At 34.7% G+C, this 20,748-nt stretch overlaps 1 protein-coding gene across 4 annotated transcripts in view; it reads left to right on the forward strand.

Annotated features, from left to right (window-relative positions):
- SNX29 (sorting nexin 29) overlaps positions 1 to 20,748 on the forward strand; it is a 151,960-nt gene that overhangs the window by 85,425 nt on the left and 45,787 nt on the right. For all 4 annotated transcript variants that reach the window (XR_010825052.1, XM_048064039.2, XM_048064028.2 and 1 more), the window contains exons 19-20: positions 648 to 788; positions 17,829 to 17,968. Coding sequence is in view for 3 of the 4 variants with exons in the window: in XM_048064039.2 (XP_047919996.2) it covers positions 648 to 788; positions 17,829 to 17,968 (281 nt within the window). In the remaining variant the exon portion in view is untranslated. The remainder of the gene's footprint in view (positions 1 to 647; positions 789 to 17,828; positions 17,969 to 20,748) is intronic.

Genomic DNA, 20,748 nt, shown 5'->3' on the forward strand with positions numbered 1-20,748 from the left:
TGCTCATGAAATAATTGAGTGGAAAAAACCCTACAGAATCACAAAAGCTACAGCTGTGTTAAATTATACTTAATGTCCTATAGAAGCAGAAAGAATGAATTGTGTATATTTTATAAACAATAAGATTTCTAGTTTATTTTTCAATATAATTTTTTTTTAGAAAGTAAATTAAGTTTCATACTTTGAATAAAATTATGTTATGCAATTCTCATGCTACAAAGCCAATTTACAAAGTTGAAAAACTGTGTTGAATACATAGACATCAATTTTATAGTGGTATTGAACTATTTTTCCCTTTGCTCACTGGCCAGTAGAATACACTGGAAACCATGGTAACAAAAAGCACTACCGTGGTTGCCCCGGAGTCAGCTTAAAATGAGCAGGCTATGTTTTTCTTGATTAATATAACAACTGGACAGAAAGAGAGAAGGAGGGGGAAGAAGGGAGAGAATTAGATTAATGACCTGCAGTAACAGAAGCAGCAAATGTACAATCAGAGATGTACCTGTGGATAAGTGATCCTGGAACTTCTAGTACTGTTGCAAAATGAATGTGAAGGTATTATATTGTGAAGCTTTAAAGAGCAAAGGAGGTACGTTACTTCAATGGTTTGGCTTAAAATAATTTTCTTCATGTCTGTTTTGCAGGTTTATATTAGAATAAAGGATGATGAATGGAATGTGTATCGAAGGTATGCAGAATTCAGAAGCTTACATCATAAGTTACAGAATAAATACCAGCAAGTAAGGACTTTTAATTTTCCACCAAAAAAGGCCATTGGAAACAAGGTAATTAAAATAACTTACAGTATTGGAAAGAAACCTTTCTTACACACACACACACACAGGGGTGGTTATGATAAATAATTTTTGCACCTGCTACATGGGCAAAATCTGCAATATACTTCTAGAAACCAGTATAGAGTGAGAAGTAATCAAAGTAATTCATCTTTCCATGTAGGAATGATCTGAAAATTAAATTTAACTATCATAAGTCAAATATTTGAGATTTAAATCATGCTTGTGACTGTAAAAACTTTTTTATAATAAACCACTGAGTGCTTAAATCAGCATTCCTTATATTAACCATTTTTTTCCTTTTATATCGGATTTTCTCATTTTACATATTTTTTGCCTTCATATCATTGTCCTTGTATCAAATATCTAAGAAGTACCAATCATAATGAACAGTTCAGTCATCGAAGGAAAGCTGAGATAACAATTACAATACCCAAAGATCTTCATGACATATTTGGCCTAAGACCGCATTAATGCTTGTATTGTTAAAATGCCAGAATCATTCTAATTATATCTGTGGCAACTTTGTCTATGGAAGAAAAATCACCATCATTAATTCATACAACATTATTTCAAATGAAATAAAATTTCAAAAACAAATAGAAAAAATGATGTTTGCAGATTTCTTAGTGGCGTTCAGACTTGAGTGAGTATGGATTGTGAATGTTTATAGATAGTAACTCTGCTCTGAGTTAAAATGAGTTCCCAAGTGTTCCATAAAAATGAGTAGGTGAGCTTGGCAAACATGACGTGAAATGAGTAGTAATGCACATAAACTGGAATAATAAGTGGTATATGTTTATATGGAATTCACCAATAAAATCGTAGATCTGTTTGCTTGGCATAAATGAAGTCCGGAGTTAAAGTAGTGAGTTGTCTACTAACCTAGTAAATGAAAGTACTTAGAACTTTTCTGCTTTTTCATGTATTAGAAGATCAAGCACTTTTAATTTCTAGTGGAGTTTTGTAATTAGGAACAATGTATTTTCCTCTTTGTTACATAACTCATTCTCTTTTTTTGAAGTGATATCAGCCACTTCAGTAAATTAGGAAAGCCTTCCTTTAAGCTTATTTGAAGTCTTTCATCCTAATTACTTTAAATACTAATTGAATTATAACTTCAGTTACATAATTGATATGTAGAAAACAGTTGAGCAACTCAAAAAATTTTGCATTGCTTTTTCTTTCAGTGCTTTAGCTTTGGGTCAAAGTTCTCCCTTAATCGTGCATAATCCCAGAATCACTTTCCATCATACCAGGTCTCAGAAAAAGTATCTGCTCTTTGGGTGCCATCCATTGTACTCCTGGAAGAGTACTATGATGAGACATTAGCCAACTCTAAGATTGTCATTGAAGCTGCCCAGGGAAGTGGTTGGAAGTATTCAAGAGACATATAGATGTGCTTAGGGACATGTTTTCGTGGTAGACTTGGCAGTGCTAGGTTAAGGGTTGGCCTTGATGATCTTGGAAGTCTTTTTAAACCTAAATGATTCTATGATCCTAACTTTCAGTACAGGATGAGAGGTTTATGCAGGATCTTACACATTAAAATATTTGGTAAAATCATGGGAAGAGATATTGTCACTATTGACTACTTCTGTTTCAATACTGCTTCTTATTTTTAATTTTTATGGGCATTGTTGTCTGTTTGATATGTTGCTAAATTTCAGAAGAGTTTTTTTTCTCTCTAATCTTAGTTATATTTTTTAAATAGAATAGCAGCTGTCTTCACATTTCTAGATTAATCAATACAATCTTAAATTAGTACCTAAAGAGCAATTTTGTAGCTAAATTCTGCTAAAAAAGCATCTCTGAGTTTAGATCAGTCTATGGCTTTCATATTTTCTACAAATCCTCAATATTGTTAGGTACCCAAATAGCATATTGATAAAACAGTCATCCATGTGTAAATTCATAATCATGGCTATTTCACAAGTTTCGGAAAATGGTGTTGTGTGCTTTTATATCCACCAGGTCTGTACCTGATTGATGTTACTCATTGCATCTCTGTTTGTGAGGCTAGTGAAGGTGATGTGCTCACTTGAAATTGTAGTGGCATTGAAAGAAAGAGCTTGTGTTGAAATCAACACCTTCCTTGATACCCACACTAAGTTTGGTGTTTAGGTATATGCCTCAGGTTTAGGGAACCTCCAGGACCACAAGAGGACCATGTTCCACAGGATGACCTAGAACCATTACTGCATAGTAACAAAAAACTATCGGCTGTTTTACTATGCAAAAAATTGGAGCACAGAGGAGGAAACTTAGCAGAGGACAGTAATGTAGAAAAGACTATGGAGAACTATTTATTTTCATTCTTATTTTCTTGCTTACTACAATAGAAATCAGGGAGATCATGTTCAAATACAAAACTGAAGTTTGACTGAGAAAATGCAAAACTCAGTCTCTCAGCTAATTTAAAAATTGAGAAAATGAAATATTTTTTACTGCTGATATGTTGTCATCAAGTAGCAGTGAAATCTGAAAATATTTAACAATTAACAAATTGTTAAAATATTTAACAATGTTTAACAATCATAAGACAATAGATTAAGAATCTAGTATTCTTATTAATAGTTTATTCTGTTTTTAATGTATTTGTGCCTTCTGCTTGTTAGCATTAAAGTAGGACAAATGATCTTAGAGTTCATTTTCATGATCTTTCAACAAATTATGTAGAATTAGAAACTGGCTTTAACACTTGAGGAAACATGTTTAATGTACAGAAAACTGTCATAATAAAGTCACCAATTAGTAGACAGTGAACAGAGAAGAGGAAAGAATACTGCTGTGGACAAGTAACCTTTTTTTCAGTTACAAAGAAGTGTGTTTATTTGGCTTTCAGGTTGTTAACCTTATTTTCAGTGTCTCAGTTTAATTTGCATGTAGCAAATTAGAACTAATGTAAAACAATGAAAAGAATAATTTGATTTATAAGTGTTGCTTTGAATCAAATCTGAACAGTTACTTACTAAAGTGGATAAACTGATAGGAAATTGTAACAGTAATGCTTGTAAAACTTGATGTATTTTCTTACTTACTCTAGTCCCCATACTGTGTATTTTCTAATGATCTTTCAGTGCTGCTGCCAAGTAGTTGGCAAAATCTTTATAAGTAGTCCTTGCAAGAATAAATATTCTTCCTTCAGTTTATTGATATTTTGAGCAAAACTGAGAAACACTTGTTCTCATTACATGTGTAAGGGAAATGTCACTGTGGAGTTACTCATACATGTTTGTACTTTGCTTTTTTTAAAACTGCAAGTCTTTTTATTCAAAACTTATGAACTGTATTTTTATCATTTGAACCATTTGTTGTGTAATTTTAAAACATGCTGTCCATGTATCAGCCTGGTTGGTGGTTTCCCAAGTATTTTATATGCAGCTGTATATACCAAGACTTGTAATTTCTAACCATGGATTTCTTGCAAGAAATAGATCTCTACATTTCAGCTTGCCTTCAGGTACTTTGGATCTTTTGAATTTGTATTTCCATTATTGCAGTTTAAGTTTTTGTTGTGACTGCTGCCTTCCTGCCAGGTTCTTAAAGGCCGAGGGACTGGTTTGGTTCCACAAGCATTTCTAGGTCTAGAGAATACTGAGTTCGTGAGTTCATGTGGACAAGCTTCATGCGATCATAACACTTGATTGCAAAGGGTTCCCTGTATGCTTTTATATAAAAATATAGCTTTTTTTTTCATTTAAGATGAGCCCAATTTTCTTGCAGTTAATTTCTGACCTCTGTTGGTGCTGTGTTGGTGCCTTGCTTCTTGAACTGTTGCTTTCAAACTAATGGTTAAGTAACAATATGTGAGTACTTCCTGAGCCAATTATTCCATTTTTTTTGAATGTTGCAATGTCCTTAAAATCTCAGCTGCTACTTCGTTAAGTGTTAGAATCTGCCCAATGCAGAATGGGATTTAGTAACTGGATAAGCGTCTAATTATCCTCTTGCAAGGGTATTATTGTCCTAGTAGAGGACGTACCAAAATAGAAATGATTCTTTGCTCCAGTGAAAGATGTGAATTCAGTGATTGTCTAAATGTCTAGAAATTGAATCAGGTAGCTTTCTGCTGAGTGCTGACTTGACTGCATGATATCCTTTGCTTTCCTTTAAAATATTGGATATCCAATATGAAAAGAACACACAGCACTTCTCTGAGATTAGAAGAGTGACTTTGCCATGACTCCTCAACTGCATAGGAAGAGCAATACAGAAATCTAAAATAAGTTTTCTGTCTATGAGAAAATGTTGGGAGCAACATCATTCATCATTTTAGCCTGTGCAGCTGAAGTCTGTGAGCTCTCAATAGCTTGTTTCATGCCCAAATGTCAGTTCAATAAAGTAAATTTGTGTCCCTCTCACCCCAGTAACTAAGCTAAATGATAGGCTGTTTTGTGTATGTAATTATTTTTAAAGTTTGTCAGTATTATGTGTATGTATCTTAAAAATATCTATTCATATATTCACACAAATACATAAATATATACATGTATGACAACATTAACGGCAACATTTAGGATATAGGTGAAGGTAGTTTTTGGAATATATTTGGTAATTCTGCAAATTCTATTGACCAGGGAATTTATCTTTCTCCTGTTTGTCAGTGGACGCCCTGTCTCTGTCTTTATATTAACAGTGCAGACAGCTTCTGTCTTTATATTAACAGTGTAGACGGCTTCTTTTTTTTTTCCCTGCCAGCACAGATACTACTTTTTTTTTCCTGAACAACGTCTGGTCTGTTTGCATGTTGCTGAAGATGCTGAAAAGATATAGACAGTCTCCAGAATAACTGTGTTTAGGGAAAAAAAAAATCTTAGGGAAGGATGTAATTTCACTTTAGGCTTGGGTGGCTTTGCACCCTGATTCAGCAGGGCACTTCAGGGCATCCTAAAATTTAAGTACATTTGGATTGCATTGAAATCAAAAGTACAGATGTATGTGCTTTTGTACTTTACGAGATTTAGTAGGTCAGAGAAACTATTCTTCGTTAAAGTAGTTTGTCGAAGTCAAACTGTTATAGTGACTTGTGACTTAGAAAGCAGAGAAAAAAGCAGAACTTCTAGCTAATGCCTTTGGGCCAGTGGGCTAAATAATATTTCTTAGTGCGAAGCTGTGATACCCCGTGTCTTCACAGAGAATTAGTAGAAAATTATGACTTTCTGTTGCTTCAGAAATAGAATACATTTATTTAAGGCAGAAAACTTTGGAAATATAAATCCTTAAGTTATATCTCAGTAATTTGAAGTTGCGGATTACTTTTACTAATGCTTACTTAATTTGATTTTTGGATGTTGTAATATATATGCTTAAATTCTATATCATTCTTGATTTTCAAAGTGATTAGATTTTGGTTTTCAGCCTTCTTAGTGGAACTAGTTATTACAGTTATTTTCATCTACTGTCTTGCTTGTGGGTTTTAGAAAAACTATAGATAATATAAATTTGGCAGACATGCATTTTCTGTAGCTTGATTAAAAAGGAAAGAAAGAGATCCATTTCTGTTGTGTTCAAATCAGGAAAAACTCAGATTAATTTCACATATTTAGCCATAAATGTTAATTCCATAACAGTGATTCTGTAGTGATAAAGGAAACGTTGTCCTTTAAGCTCACCATGTTACTTTATAACTGGAAAGTTCAGTTGACAAAGATGTATAGCCATGCAGATTAAGTTAATAAAGTCCAATTTACAAATAGGTAACTTAATTGAATTACCATATGGATAGAAATAAAAAGAACTTCACATTTGCCATAATTAAGATTTCTAGACACAGCACATCTCTTTTCTGTCACTGTTGCATGTGTATCAGTGAGGACTACAGAGTATTTCAGATTTTAAGTCTTGGGTGGAGTGAAATCCAATTCCATAACTTATATTTCTGTCATGCTTTTCTCTTGAGATTAGAGTCACCTGTAAAAGAATCATCACACGGAGCACAGTATACGATATGCAGTCCGAATTATATAATGTGGCACATGAAGCCTGTTTGTAGCTACTTATGTCTGTTAAAGTGAGTTACAAGCCCCAACAAAGCTGGGTAGCTTTTGTTGTTAGTTCACAATTTCTGGCTGCTTGTGTAACAAAATACATTTCCTATGAATTAATAAGGCAAAAATGTAAAAGAAGAAACAACTGTGGTATGACTAAATGTGATGTAAATGTCAGTAAGACTGTGTATTATAACAACATTTTATTATAAACCAGTTGAATCAAAATAGTCAATTAAATTTGCTATTGTAGTGTAGTACAAGAAGAGATGATACAGTGATGCCAACAAATACTACATTTGTTAGAGATTCAAAATAAACCTTAACGGAGGAGGAGCACTTCCCTTTCCTAGGAGGAGATAAATGGCCATACTGATTCAGGCCTGTGGTCAAGCCAGCCATTTTCACTGTTGGTGTCCAAAGTGGATTCCTGGATTCACGCAGATCCTCTGGGTTTTTATCTGGAAAAGACTCACTTGATGTTTTATGTATACAGCACTTTAAAAAAAAAAAAAAAAAGAAAGAAAAAAGAGAGAGTTCAGTTTTTCTTCATTTCCATTTTTTGGCCATATCACTATCTAAGAGAAGAGAGATAAGTCAGTAGGAAATGGTTAGCTTTTATATTACAAATACTTTATAGCAAATGCTTCATCTTGAAGTTCTGTGCTATGAAATGTCTGGGTTACCTAAAACTCAGCATGAAGGCTAAAGCTAGCACAGTGCATGGCAGTATATTTTATTTTTAGTGGTTTAATTTAAAAGATAAACAGTATGACAACTCATACTTATGCATCTCTTTCAAAATGTCTCACTGAATTCATATGTGCATGTAGGTGTTCATTTGGTGCTTATGTGTAACATTTCATGGGAACCGTGAATTGAGTCTTTTTCTTTTCAAATTAAAAAAAAAATAATAATTAATTGCTGTTGAACTTTAGTTAGAAGGAGAACAAAATATTTGGGATCTATAAAATAAAGTTTTGCCTCTCAAGGGTTTTCTTTTCCCTGTCTTGAAATACTGCAGTTAAGAGAAGCAATTTGTTCGAAGAAATTACGGAAGATGAAGCCTGTAGAAACAGTTCAGATGGTGTTGCTTTACATGATGACATTGGGGGGTTTGGGGGGGAGTAATGTAATTTACATGCTGCTTGGACAACTGCTAGATAAAAATATTGTGGTTTTATAACTCCCCGTGCGTCATTTAGGTACTCTAGTAGCCTTCTGGTATAAAATGAAAATATAAAAATAACTTTCTAAATTTATTTCTTATTGTGTTGGTGATGCAAAATTAGCTAGTTACTGGGATTAATAAATTTCTGTTTGGGAAGATCTTATGAGAGACACCCGATGACAAATGTAAAATTAAACCCTCCTTTCTTTGAGTCTGAAATTTTTACCTTAATTTTTCTGTCTTTTTGTACCTATCAATATGCTTGATTTTGTTTTTTTCCTCTGAAATTTGTTATTTTATAAATATCTATATTTCAATTTCACTACCTTTTAGGGGGACTGCTGATAATAAACATACTAAGTGTTACTTTTTTATTTGAAGTGGAGAAAACTAAATATCAAATACTTCAGATCATGTAGAATGCTAGAGACGTTTTCTGCTTGAAAATTTTGGTTTTACTCACTCTACCATGTAAAATATCTTTATATGCAGGCACTGGAAATCAATATTCCACATTTATTCCTAGAAACTTGAGTTGTCCTATCTAGATAAAATTTCTGTTAAAGGAGAATCCAGTCTTTTGAGTGGGAATAAAGTTGAAGGACCATCTTGCATCCCTGTACTGTTTGACATTTGGGATGGTCAACTGCTGAATTAATGAATTTTTCTGGTTTTTGGAAAATTATATATTTATTGCTAGAGTTAAAAACATTTCAAATAGAAGTATTTGGATAGTGTTGGTCCCCAGGTGTCGATGGTAGTCAGGGGCTAGCAGTCTTCTTTAGAAGACCTTCAGATGTCCTTTAAAATGTCTTAGATGTTGTTGGCTATGAACAAACTGAGCAAGGTCGCTGTGCTCTTAGCTAAATGTGTTGGGAGAGATCAGCCAGGGCAGCGGGGCATTGACCAATTACCTCCGTGTAATGCTGATCCATCACTTCTGGGGCTGTCTGCACCCACCCCTCAGTTACCCCCCTGTCCTGCCTTGCTAGATCCGTGCAACAAGAAACGGGAGGCATAAGTTCTGCCGAAGGGTTTTTACTGGGAAGGGAAATAATCTATGGAAACGTGGTAGGGAAATGATTGTTACTGAGCTCTGGGGAAAATATAGAAACCAATCGCTTTCGCTTGCTGAGAAGGTAGAAGAGAACTTGTAGTTTTGGTTAACCTGTTTGTGGGTTTGGATTGTTGATTGTTGTGGTTTTATTTTTTATTTTTTTTTTTGAGGGAAGGCATCACTGTAAGCTTGTTTATACAATATTGTACGCTAAGCACTGTTTGTGCCATGTTTCTAATGCTTTTTTGGGGGGGGGTTGTTTATTTTTTTCTTAATGTCTTATTTACTGACCTTCAGGGCATTTTCAAACCTGATAAAAGGAGGAAATGAAAGAAAACTGCAATGGGGAGAAAGCACTGAACTGAGATGTATTTTAACTAATGTTGTTGGTAGTTATTACTGCAATATAGGCTAGTGAAGAAATGGACCTCAATTTCATGAACTGTTTTGGTAGCTTCCAGAAGCTCCTGAATATTAAAAAAAAAAAAATAAATTAGTAGTTTGATATGTACTTGGTCTAAGGAGAAAACAAATACAATTTCCCTGTTCAATAGGTGAGCAGAAGATAAGCCCTAGGGGTAATGCTGTAAGCTGCAGTTTTGTATTGATGCTTTTTAATGAACAGTTGATTCCTTGACAAGTTGACACATGGTGGGCATTTGTGCCTTTAAATAATAAAATATTTAGATGAGCCTGAATTTTGTTAGAATAACATTATCAATTGAGTGCTTCTAGCAGTGAAATTAAGCACAGCGATAAAAAGAGATCATTTCTGGTTTTGTTCTCAAGCTTTCTTTTTTCATGTTAAACTCTTTTTCTCAAATCTGCTTTTGAGAAAGTTTGGCTGGATGATACTGCTTGGTTGAAAATGCTGGGTATTTTAAGGTCATGGTTTTGGGATTGCATTGGGAAGGAATTTATGAAAACAGGATTGTTTGTTGTTTTGTCAGGACCTGGGGAGTTCCCTCTGTCCAAGCAGATTTTTATGCATCTGTTAAGATGCTTGCTCTCTGGACCTGCACATAGGAGGTCTAATAGAGCACCATTGTATTCAAAGCGAGCACAGGCAGAACCTTAGTATGACTAGTTGGGTCAAACGCAGTGATGTATAAGGTACCCTCTTGCTCAAAATAAAAGGTAAGACTTTTTTCAGAAATTATCATTTGGGGTAGAAAAAAGAAAAAAAAAAGACACAACATACTTGCAAGGCATAGCTTGAGCTTGCAGCTGTTTTGGTGACCCAAGAAGCACCTGACACAGCACCAAGCAATCGTTTCCTTACTGAGCAGCCCTGCGGAGTACTGCAGGGGACGTCCCACATCTCAGGCGATTAGAAATACTAATGAGTGTGGCACGTCTCCAAGTAAATTTGGGCCCAACTGAGGGCATCACCAGGGCTGTGGTTTGCCCTCAGCATGGCTGCTGCTGGTCTGAACTCAGGGGGATCTGTAGCAGCAATGCCTTTTTCAAATGACTTAACTTCAAGGATTGCTTTCTTTCTGGTATCAGTAAAATAAAGCCACAGCTAGAGGTGGAAATGTATCAACTACTTTGGAGAAATAGAGTAATAATTACAATTATGTAGTAAATCTCTGTTTAAAGAAAGATTTATTTTCAGAAGTGTCAGTTCTTTGATTTTTTCTTTGTATCTTATCGCATTGAATTCCTGTTGGCTCCACTGAACAGTAAATGTACAAAAAGATCTCACAGTGGGATGGTGATTTCTGGCAATTTCATGTATTGTATTTCCATGTTTTATTGTATAATGCAAGCCTTATTCTGCCATGCAGAAATTGGCATTACAAATAGGATGGAGATTTTAATTTCACGTAACTTCAATAATTTTGCTTTTTGTGCAATATGGCAGTGCTTGGTACATTCAGGATTGGAAGCTGTACCTCTAAAATTGTTTCTTCATGCAGTAGTTACTGAAGGACATCCATGGCCAGGTGTATTCAAGTTGGGTTTCATTGTGACCTTTGCAAAGATATCAGTTAGTGTAAAAACTAATCATTGTAATCTAACTATTTTTTAGTCATGATAATGACTCAGCAATTGAATGTTTGTTTAGCTCCCATTTCAGCCTCTTATTTCAATCTTCACTTAGAGGTGTGCAATTTGGTGTCTTCTAAACAAAAAAATGATACGATAATTTGGTTAAGACTGGTTGACCAAGGTGGTGAAAAATATTAGACTACACCAGAATAACCTGAGTTTAGTTCTGCATTTATGGCTCGTCTTTGAATAGCACTGTTGTTAGCTGTATTTAGGAAGGGATGCATGGTGTGCTCTCGCAGAGGCTGAATACAGCTCTCATTGAAGTCCAAAGCTATATTTCCTTTTGTTTTAATGGAGTTGGATTGGGCTGTGCTTTTTCCCCAATGCTAACGATAGGTTAGTTAAATGATAACTAGTGTTCAGAACATTGGAAGCAGTGCATTTTATATTGATTGCAGCAGCACCAAACCCACAACATAAACGTGTTTTATCTGTCCCTAAATCATGGCAGGTAACCATGGCAATCATACCATTTTCAACAGCCCATGGAAAATGTTTGAAACATCTTAAGTGAGCTGTCCCATTAATAATGAAGAATATCAATGTTTTGCCATCTGCTACATACTAACAGTGTACTGAAAGACCAGCAGTTGTGTGAAACAATTTAAACTGCAAGCTGGAATGAACTTGGCTTGTAATAAAAAAAAAAAATTAAAAAACAAAAAAACCCCTGCAAAACAGAGTAATAGCAAATATGATATGTCAGGCTCTGCTTTTTAGTTTTATAGATTAACATCATCTTCTAATATTTGATGAGTCTATAAGATTTCCATTGTATATTCTCATTCTTAGAAATTTGTAATTTGATATTCGTAGTTTGCTAATGTATAGTTCTTGCCAGGGTAGAAGCTTGGAAAATTCTCAGTCAAAAATAATTTCATAAAATATTTTGGGAGCTATTAATTTCAGATTGAACAATAAGAGCAGTGTAGTTTCCCAGATGTGTTTTGATACTTTTGCAATCTGAAGCCTTTTTGCTTGTTAACTGAAATTTTATGGACTGTTAATCAAAATATGTGCTCTTGAACTGAGGGCTAGGAAGTCATTTTAAGAGTGGTTTGTGGAGAACATATAGGTAGTTCTATTTTTCAGAAAATATGCAGACAAATTGAAGGTGCATGCTGGTATGTTAGGTCTCATTTAACAATTTGTTAATTTAATTTAATTAGTTTACTCTGTAAGTTTACTCTACATAAATGGGTGGTACATGTGGCCAAGATGCCCTATGGATGTATATCAGAATCTGTCCATATTTTTTATATAGTTGAGTCCCTGTATTACATATCATCCTGTCTTTTAACACGGTCAGAAAGATTCATAATCAAATAGGAAGGGCAATGGCTTATGGTTACAGGCAATGCATCCCTGCAAGTGCTGGTTCCTTTCCTACATGCTGAATGCTTTCATGGATTGTTACTCAAGTGGCACTGAATATGTGAGGTTTTCTCTTCAGCTGGATCAGAGCTGCTTCTCAGGTAGAGTATAAGACAGTTTCAGCATCTTGACTAAGAGCAGCGGTAGCTGTCCGTAAATAATTTCTTGCACAGAGGTTATGTGGGTGCAAAGTGTTTATCTCTGAACTTGATATCTTAAATCTTAAAAGCAGAGCTCCTGTCTGCTTTGAGCACGCTTTTGCGCCTTCTCGTGCTGTGGGCTCAAGGATTGGGGCTTATCATGAATAGAGTAGGAGATATTTTATGCAAGGAATATTTAAATTTCTTTGCAAAGAAATTAACAAATTAAGTCTGGAGGGCACATTCAGTCTCTCACGGAATTGAGTTATAAGAACTGAAAGGGCCAGCTAGCCTTGCCTCGTGGTTTTTCAGTTGGCAAGACTGGAGCCTGTTGTTCAGGTATCTTCACGGGGAGACTTACTTGAAGCCTAGCTCAGGAAAGTACTTCAAAATGAGTGCTCACAGAGTGGTTATGGAAGGATCTAGTATGTTCTGTGTTGAAATGGAGAAAAGCTTATTATAGAATCGTCTGTTTTTTTCTGTAATAATTTCAAATGATGTATAATTTGTGTTCTATAAACAGATACAGTTCTTGAAAGTATAGGAACCAAATTTGTATAAAGCTGTTTTTAGTGCCATTTTTGGTATGTGCTTCTGGGAAAAAAAATCAGTGCAATTATTCAAAAATTTATTTTTATAGCATTTTTTTGGTTTTCTGTTAGTGCTGTCTATTAAAAATAAGCAATACGTGTGGTAAAGACAGGTAAAATTCATAAAGCATTCCTGCAACTAAAAAGACTTCTTAAGGTACTGATGAGGCAAAGAAAAGATCTTCCTTTCATAACCTAAGTGTTTCAATGACTAGGTTGGCAATTCAAGAAATACATTCTTTTTCCCTGTCATAAGGACGAGACCTGCTATTTATTCACCCTACCCTTTCCATTTCTTCTTCCTCTTTTCTTCTTTCCATTTCTTCTTTCTCTTTTCTTGTTTCTCTTACCTGAACTTCAGAAAATACTTCTGATCCTTGTAATAGTACCATCCATATTTCTGAGGGCAGGTCTCTCCTTTTTAGCCATGTTAGTAAGATCTCTCTTCAGTGAGCAAATGTGTACCTTCATTTAGTACTGGTACTTTCTCTTCCAATACATGCGTTTATTTTCCAAAAAAAATAAATTATTTAACCTTTAATGCTGTGAAAATGTGTAAGAATGTCCTTTAAGAGTTGTAGATAACTGGGTCCAATGAAAAAAGGGTAGCAGTTACCTTTTTATAATTTGAGGCTGAAAAAGCTGGCCAGGCTTTGAACCAATTGTGTTTTTCTGCTATCAATTACTTTATTTACTACTCTGTGACAAGAACTCTTTATCACTGCTGCTACTTGGCAGTAACAATGGCAAAATAATTCCTCTGAGTAGCCAACCTGCTGTTGTGCCACACGTGTGATGACAAAGTACAGACCTACAGCTGCGTTGTTTTGACCCTGGATTACATTGCTTCTGGTAAGCATAGTGGGCAACAGAACACATACAGAATTTTGTGGTAGAGATTGCTCTGTGCTGGTTTTGGAGATCAATTTTATATTAGGCTAAAGGAGCATTTTTAAACTCTTTTCGGGCTGAGTTTCACTCCTGAGACTTTCTTTATTTCACTTGAATAAATGGCAGAAAAATAGCTATATTATAAGCCCTAATAGGATTAGCTGTAAACAGCAAAAATGCATTCCCCATTCATGTTCTGGCAGTTTAATTAGAAAACTGCTTTGTGCAGTTATTATCTGTAGTTAATGAGATTCTTTACATTAGCCATAAGTGATATAAAATACCTATATTCAGCATTTTGCTCCTGTGTTTATAACCAAGTGGTCCTGCTTGTGAAAGAGAATGTGTTGGTTTAAATACATGTGCAGCACACATGGGGGACTAAAAGAGCAGCTTCTGCACAAGAGCAAATTTTAACATAATTGCAATGATTTCACTGCAAATACTGTTGCTGAGGATTTGTGACCAAAAAACCTTAAGAACTGAAGAACTGCTAATGATTGCGGTACTATAAAACGGAGATTTTCTTGAGGGCTTGTAAACAACATTGAGTGAACTGATAAAAGGAGAACCAAGATAGTGCTGTGGGGGATGAAGCTGGTTCTTCGGAAGGACTCAAGGCTTGAGGCTGTGTCTGTGCTGGGAGCAGGCTCGCAGAGCAAAGCGATGCTCCTTTCACGTCCATTATATGCAGTCAAGAGCAGGGGAAAGGGATCGCTCCAAACCTGAAACGGTCTCCCAGGCCAAACATCACTAGTCAAATATCACTGGTATTCCTGTACTTAAAGCTTTCAGAACCCAAGTTGTTCTACAAAGGTTTTCTTCTTCGAGATCTCCTGTGCGTGACACCCTGTGACGTGCCATGCTGTCCTGTCTTCTGCTTCATGCAGCTGGCAGTAGCAAATCAGTGTCCCTACCAACGTGACAATGTGATGCTTGAAACCCTTGGAGTGAAAAGATATGGAGGGCAAGGCTGCTTCTTGAGCTAGTCAAAGGAATCAATAGGAATGCAAATCTTAGTGAAAAGAGGGGGAAAAAAAAATCTGTAACAACTACCTATTAAAATACCGCATTAGGGTTGTTTTTATTTATTATTAGCATTTTATTTTATTCTAATATGTGTCACCACATATTACAATTTTTGCTTTAACGTTTCCCAACAGCTTGTATAGACTTCTGTTCCGCACTCTTGTCCAGACTTCATCAGTGCGGCGGGGCGCAAGCAAGCTGTTGGTCTGTTCCTTTGAGCAGTAACTGTACTCGGCTGGGAAGTGACAGTGGAGCGGATTGTGTGAAGTGTCAACGGTGCTGATTTTTCTTTTAAGTATTGGTTTCCAAGAGTTCTCAGGCTTCTTCAGCTCTTCATTTTTCAGTAAATCAATTAATACCAGAAGCATTTGCTATGGGATTTGTGTGTGGGGTGTGCATGTGTGTGTAGTAAACTGGTGCTGAAAAACATTGTGACTGTTAGAAAAGAAATAGCAAACTGTATAACTCATAGTTGTGGGTTTTTGTTTTGTTTTTTACTTCTGTACTGATCTTGATTCTTCCATGCATTAATGTAACATCAGAATGTCAAACAGGATTGGACGTCAATGTGAGTTCACATCTAGAAAATAGAAGGAACAAAAGGTATTTTGGAGTTTTGTGAGCTTAACTAAAGAAGACGAGCACTGACTAGCTTTTTGAAACCTGTAAGGATGAATGTCTTCAGCAGTTACACCTTACAGTAATTACAATTACATGTTGTTAAATATTCATATGCAAATAAAAGACAAGCAGAAAAGACTTCCTTACATTATCAAAACTGGGGTTATTTTTTAATATACAGGATTCGTATAGTATTTCTGTGATACCTTTATGTACATTGTATTTTATAACCGTAACTTGGGAAAAGGATGCTAAGTTGATGGTGTGTGTTTGTTCAGAGATTTTAGTCTGGGGAAACAGGATCTATGGAGTATAAGCACAGCAACAGGTGTCCTCCTGTGTCAGTTTCTGTTAATTTAGTGTTTTACCCAAATGATTAAGAAAACAGTTGATGTAATGAATTCAGTTGATAATTTGTCCCTGATTTTAATGGAATTAAAAATCTGTTGTGTTGTTTTAACCCTACACTCAGATAATGACAGTGGTGAAAATGTCAACCACTGGTGAAAGGATTGTCTAAGCTAAGGCACGGCTAAACTGAGTAGATTGCTGCGCTAATGGAAATTTTTTAAAATTCCAAAATGTTAACATATATATGGTTATCAGACAGAAAATACAAGTTGAAGCTTAAAATAAGTTTAAGCGTTTGTAGAATGTGTCTTGGTTGCCAATATTTGCTAACATACTTTAGTTAACATTGTAATTTTTGTAATTCTATGAATTTAAAGTACTACACTGAGAAATGTCATTCAGATTCATTCTCTTCTTTCTTTAAAAATATTGCTGTTCTTGCTAACTTCTAATGAGAGATAAGAAGAAAATGTCAGTAAGGGTTCTAGAAACTCTACAGTGATCATCCTGAATTCTAAGGAGCTTCCCTGCTTTGATGATGAGTTTGTTTAACATAAGGAAGGAATAATCTTCTGATCTGCATGGCTTGAACCTTTTTAATACACAAAAATTCTTTAATAGCATATCAAACGCATTTATGCTGTTTTGTTGGTGAGTTGTTGCTTTTTTTGCAAGAAACAAAAAATTATTTCAATAGTATTTCTTACACAAATAACACAGGTTGGACAGACACATTTTATAGAAAATAGTCTTCCTTTGAGAGCTGTAACTGTCTAATAATAATTTTGGCTTTGTTCCTAAAGAACATACTCTGACATTTAAACCGGGTGATCAGAGTGCCTGCATTTCTGAGATACAGCTTACTGGTTTCCGCACAAACCAGGCAGCACCTGATTTTGTTGGAAACCTTTATAGTCCTCTGTGAGAGTGATATATGGCTAGACGTTATATTGTAATTCACTGTAATTATGAATCCTCGCAGGAAGTTGAGTTAGATGTAAATTCCAGGATATGTGGAGCTGTGCTAGCTATTAGGCTTTTAATCTGTAAGTCCCTCAACAGAATGTGGAGTATATAGAATTACTTTATTTATCAGGGCCAATATCTTATAAAATACTGAGATCTAAAATACTATAGGAACATCAATAAAACATTTTTATGGGAATTGTGATATAGTCCTTAAAAACAATCTACTGTATGAAAACTCCTTAAGACAATAATGATTTATTAATAATAAAAAATCTAGAGAAATATGAATCCATTTTGGGGTTTGTGTGCCCAGTCTCTGGAAAGTATGAATTACGAAGAAATTGTGGGAACGATAAATTGGTATTTCCTTCTGCAAAGACTAGTAGTTCTGGATGTTGAAAGAGATTGCATAAACGGCCACTGCCTCTGTTGCACTGTTATACACTGCCTTGCTGATTGTAGTACCTTCTGGAGATCTACTACTACAAAAAGAATTTTAGTCCGTAGAAGAGACCTTCTGCTGAGGAGAGAAGTCAGCATCAGTGGGTGTTTTTGTGATAAGGAGTTTTTACTAGGTTGTGTGATTTTCTTTTATCAAGTGCAGAGTCAAGGTGTTGGTTTTTTGATTTGTTTTTACATATTGCTAACATATTTCTATAGGCATACTATATATAGATCATCAGAAGATCAAATTTGATACTTATTAGGACTGTTTAGTGACATTATGGAATTGGAAAACAAAAACAAAACATTCTTTGCACTGTTTATATTTTTTCCTTTTTATTTTTAGGATGCAAAATTTGTAGAAGAGCGACGCAAACAGCTACAAAATTACCTAAGGAACGTAATGAACAAAATTATTCAAACTGTGCCAGAATTCACAGCCAATCCCAAAAAAGAGACTCTTATTCAGCTGATGCCCTTTTTTGTGTAAGTATCTGTCAAGTAGTCAAGCAAATATTAAGCCTGTTTCATCACGATTTAAAATATACTGCCAGTATCTCCCAAATCTTAAAAACAGTGCTTTTCTAATAGAAGGCACCTGTTCAGATTATAAGTGCTTCTGAGTGTTTTTGTTATATTTAAAGGAATATATGACATATATACTAATTTTTGTTTATTTAGATGGTGGTTTTAAACAAAAATCACTGTGTAAAGCTTTCAAGAGTGTCTGATTCTCTTTTATTTTGGCTTTTTAAGTTTTGTTTTGCTTTTGTTTGTGTGGGTTTTGTGTTTTTGTGTTCAGTTTTATTTTGGGGATTGAGGGTGGATCACTGTTAGTGTACTTACCAAATTAAAAAGTCAAGCTGTTGAACTCTTTCTAGCTGAACTTTGCAATCTGCTGATGTATGTTCTGACTTCATTGATGTTAGCACTGAATACGTCCAGAAATAGTTTAACACAGTAATCTGTTAAGAATCTTAAAGCAAACCATTTGATATAGAATCATATCAGGATATCATCTGTTAAAATATTTTCATTTGCTATAAACATAGTTCCTTATTTGTAAATGATATTTAGAGCTGTTTAACAAGTAATATTAATGCAAAATTGTTTTTGCAAATGGCATTAACGTATTCCTCTCACTAATAGTTTTTTTTAGAATACTGTACGGTAAATCTGTACAAGTTTTATATCTATTGAACACCTACCTATTCATACATAGTAAGCCATATTAAATTTGCCGTTCACAAGCCTCTACACAGGCACTATGCAAGAATGGATGGATCAGTTTGCAGAATCAAGACCCATTTAAAATCAGTATGTTTCAGTAGAAGCATACTTAGCTGTACTACTTCATGGCCTTATGCAGGGTTTTAGATTTTCAAGTTTAAACTTAACTTCAGGACAGCTGTGTTTATTTGAAGTGTAATAGGTAAATGGAAGAATGCTAAGATTTTGTGGCACTCGTTTTTTCATTTTTTCCTGGATTTGAAAAAGTCAAAATCAACTTGAGGAGACACCTTGAGGTTGTTGTCATAAATGCCAAAACAGTGTTTGTAGAGGCAAATATCTCAAGAGACTTAGTTTTTCCTGTTCTTAAGAATCTATTTTGTAGAATCTTACTAAGGGCTGTAAAGACTGAAATGGTTTTGAGTACTTCCAGTTGAGAGGCCAATAAATGACATTTTGTTAAGTCACTTTAAAGTTGTGCTTCATGCTGTATTTTTTTTTGAACAAGAGGGGGGCCAATACAAAATACATTTGTGGCTGAAGTTTCAACTCAAATAATTTTTGCTCTTCCTCTCCAATTATATTTAATTTTAAGATGGTTAACTATAGCTGTGTGAAGTAGTGAACTGATAATTCCTTGCCAACTTCATTTCATAATTCGTTGTTTTAGATGTAGAGCAGGAAAAATTCTGAATTGTATCTACATAGAGGTTTAACAATTGTTACTTAAGTTCCCATCATTTCTTTTGTTCATTATAATTAATAACCTTGAGTTCCACACAGACAAGCAGTAATGCACAGTAACATCTGTAAGTCAGGGCTAGTTAGTTTTTCCTCCTCAACCAGTGAGGAGGAAAAACTTGTGAACGAAGTTAAATTTTGAGCCATGTGGGGTATAGGATATTGTAGTAAATGATGATTTGTTTCCAAGGGTACATTGAGTTGCTGTAGTAGTTATCTTTATCTTAGCATTACAAGGGTTCATAAAGACAGCAACAAAACAAATATTAAAGTAAGAGAAAACTGGACAATAATTTAAAACAGAAGCTATTAGATTAGGAAATAAAATGGCTACTCTAGTTAGAAATATTAATATGAAGCTTTCGCCTTAACTGATGAAAAACATGTTCATAGTAGCAGTTCATTACTTGAACTGTGATGGATTATTTACATGCTTTTACCAAAATGGTAGTGGTTTATGTGAGATTATAATTCTGTGAGTTCATAAACTGAGACAATATAGTAATGATGTAAAAGCAATGATACTACTTTTCAGTTTCTTTTAATCATCTTACCATTGTTAGAGAATTACTTTATTGCAGTATCTTTTTATTTTGCTTTGAAAAGTGATACTTCAACAACAGTGGTTTTTCCCTTCCTGCTTTTAACATAAGAGGCTGAGAGACTCTGAATAAAATTTCCCATTATTTCTCAGTCCTAAACAATGAACTTGCTTTCTGAGAGTTGATCTTCGCCATTTTACAAGTGTGTAAATAGAATTTAGATCTCATATTTTTGTGTATTAAACAAGGCAGTTATTTTAATGAAAGAAATTTGTTCAAGGAAGTCTGTCAATGCCTTTTGTCAACACTTTGTAAACACCAATGTGATGCATTGCATTGATGCTAAGTATCTTCAGATAATACTATACCACAAGTTGCAAGAGGACTACTTCTTAGTTCTTCTTCAAACTTTTTTTTTTGCATTTGACAATTTCATAATTCTCAACACATTGAAGCAATAGATTATAACAAATTAAAGAAAATTCTTTCATATTCAGATATGGCAAAATGCCTGTTCGTATAGGTTGGACTAGGTGATTTTGGAGGTCTCTTCCAACCTAAATGATTATGTGATTCTGTATACACTTCTGTGAATTATTTTGCTGGAGCTTTTTCTCAAGTCATAAGTCTGTCAGCATTCTCTCTTAACTAGACTGTATAGTTTCCCTTGGAAATGTTAGTGGGATTTGGGAAAGGAACTTTAGCCATTGAGGAAAATAACTATATCTACAGCAGAAAAAGTGATTGTTTTTT

Source organism: Anser cygnoides, chromosome 15 (assembly GCF_040182565.1).
Source record: "Anser cygnoides isolate HZ-2024a breed goose chromosome 15, Taihu_goose_T2T_genome, whole genome shotgun sequence".
NCBI lineage: Eukaryota > Metazoa > Chordata > Aves > Anseriformes > Anatidae > Anser > Anser cygnoides.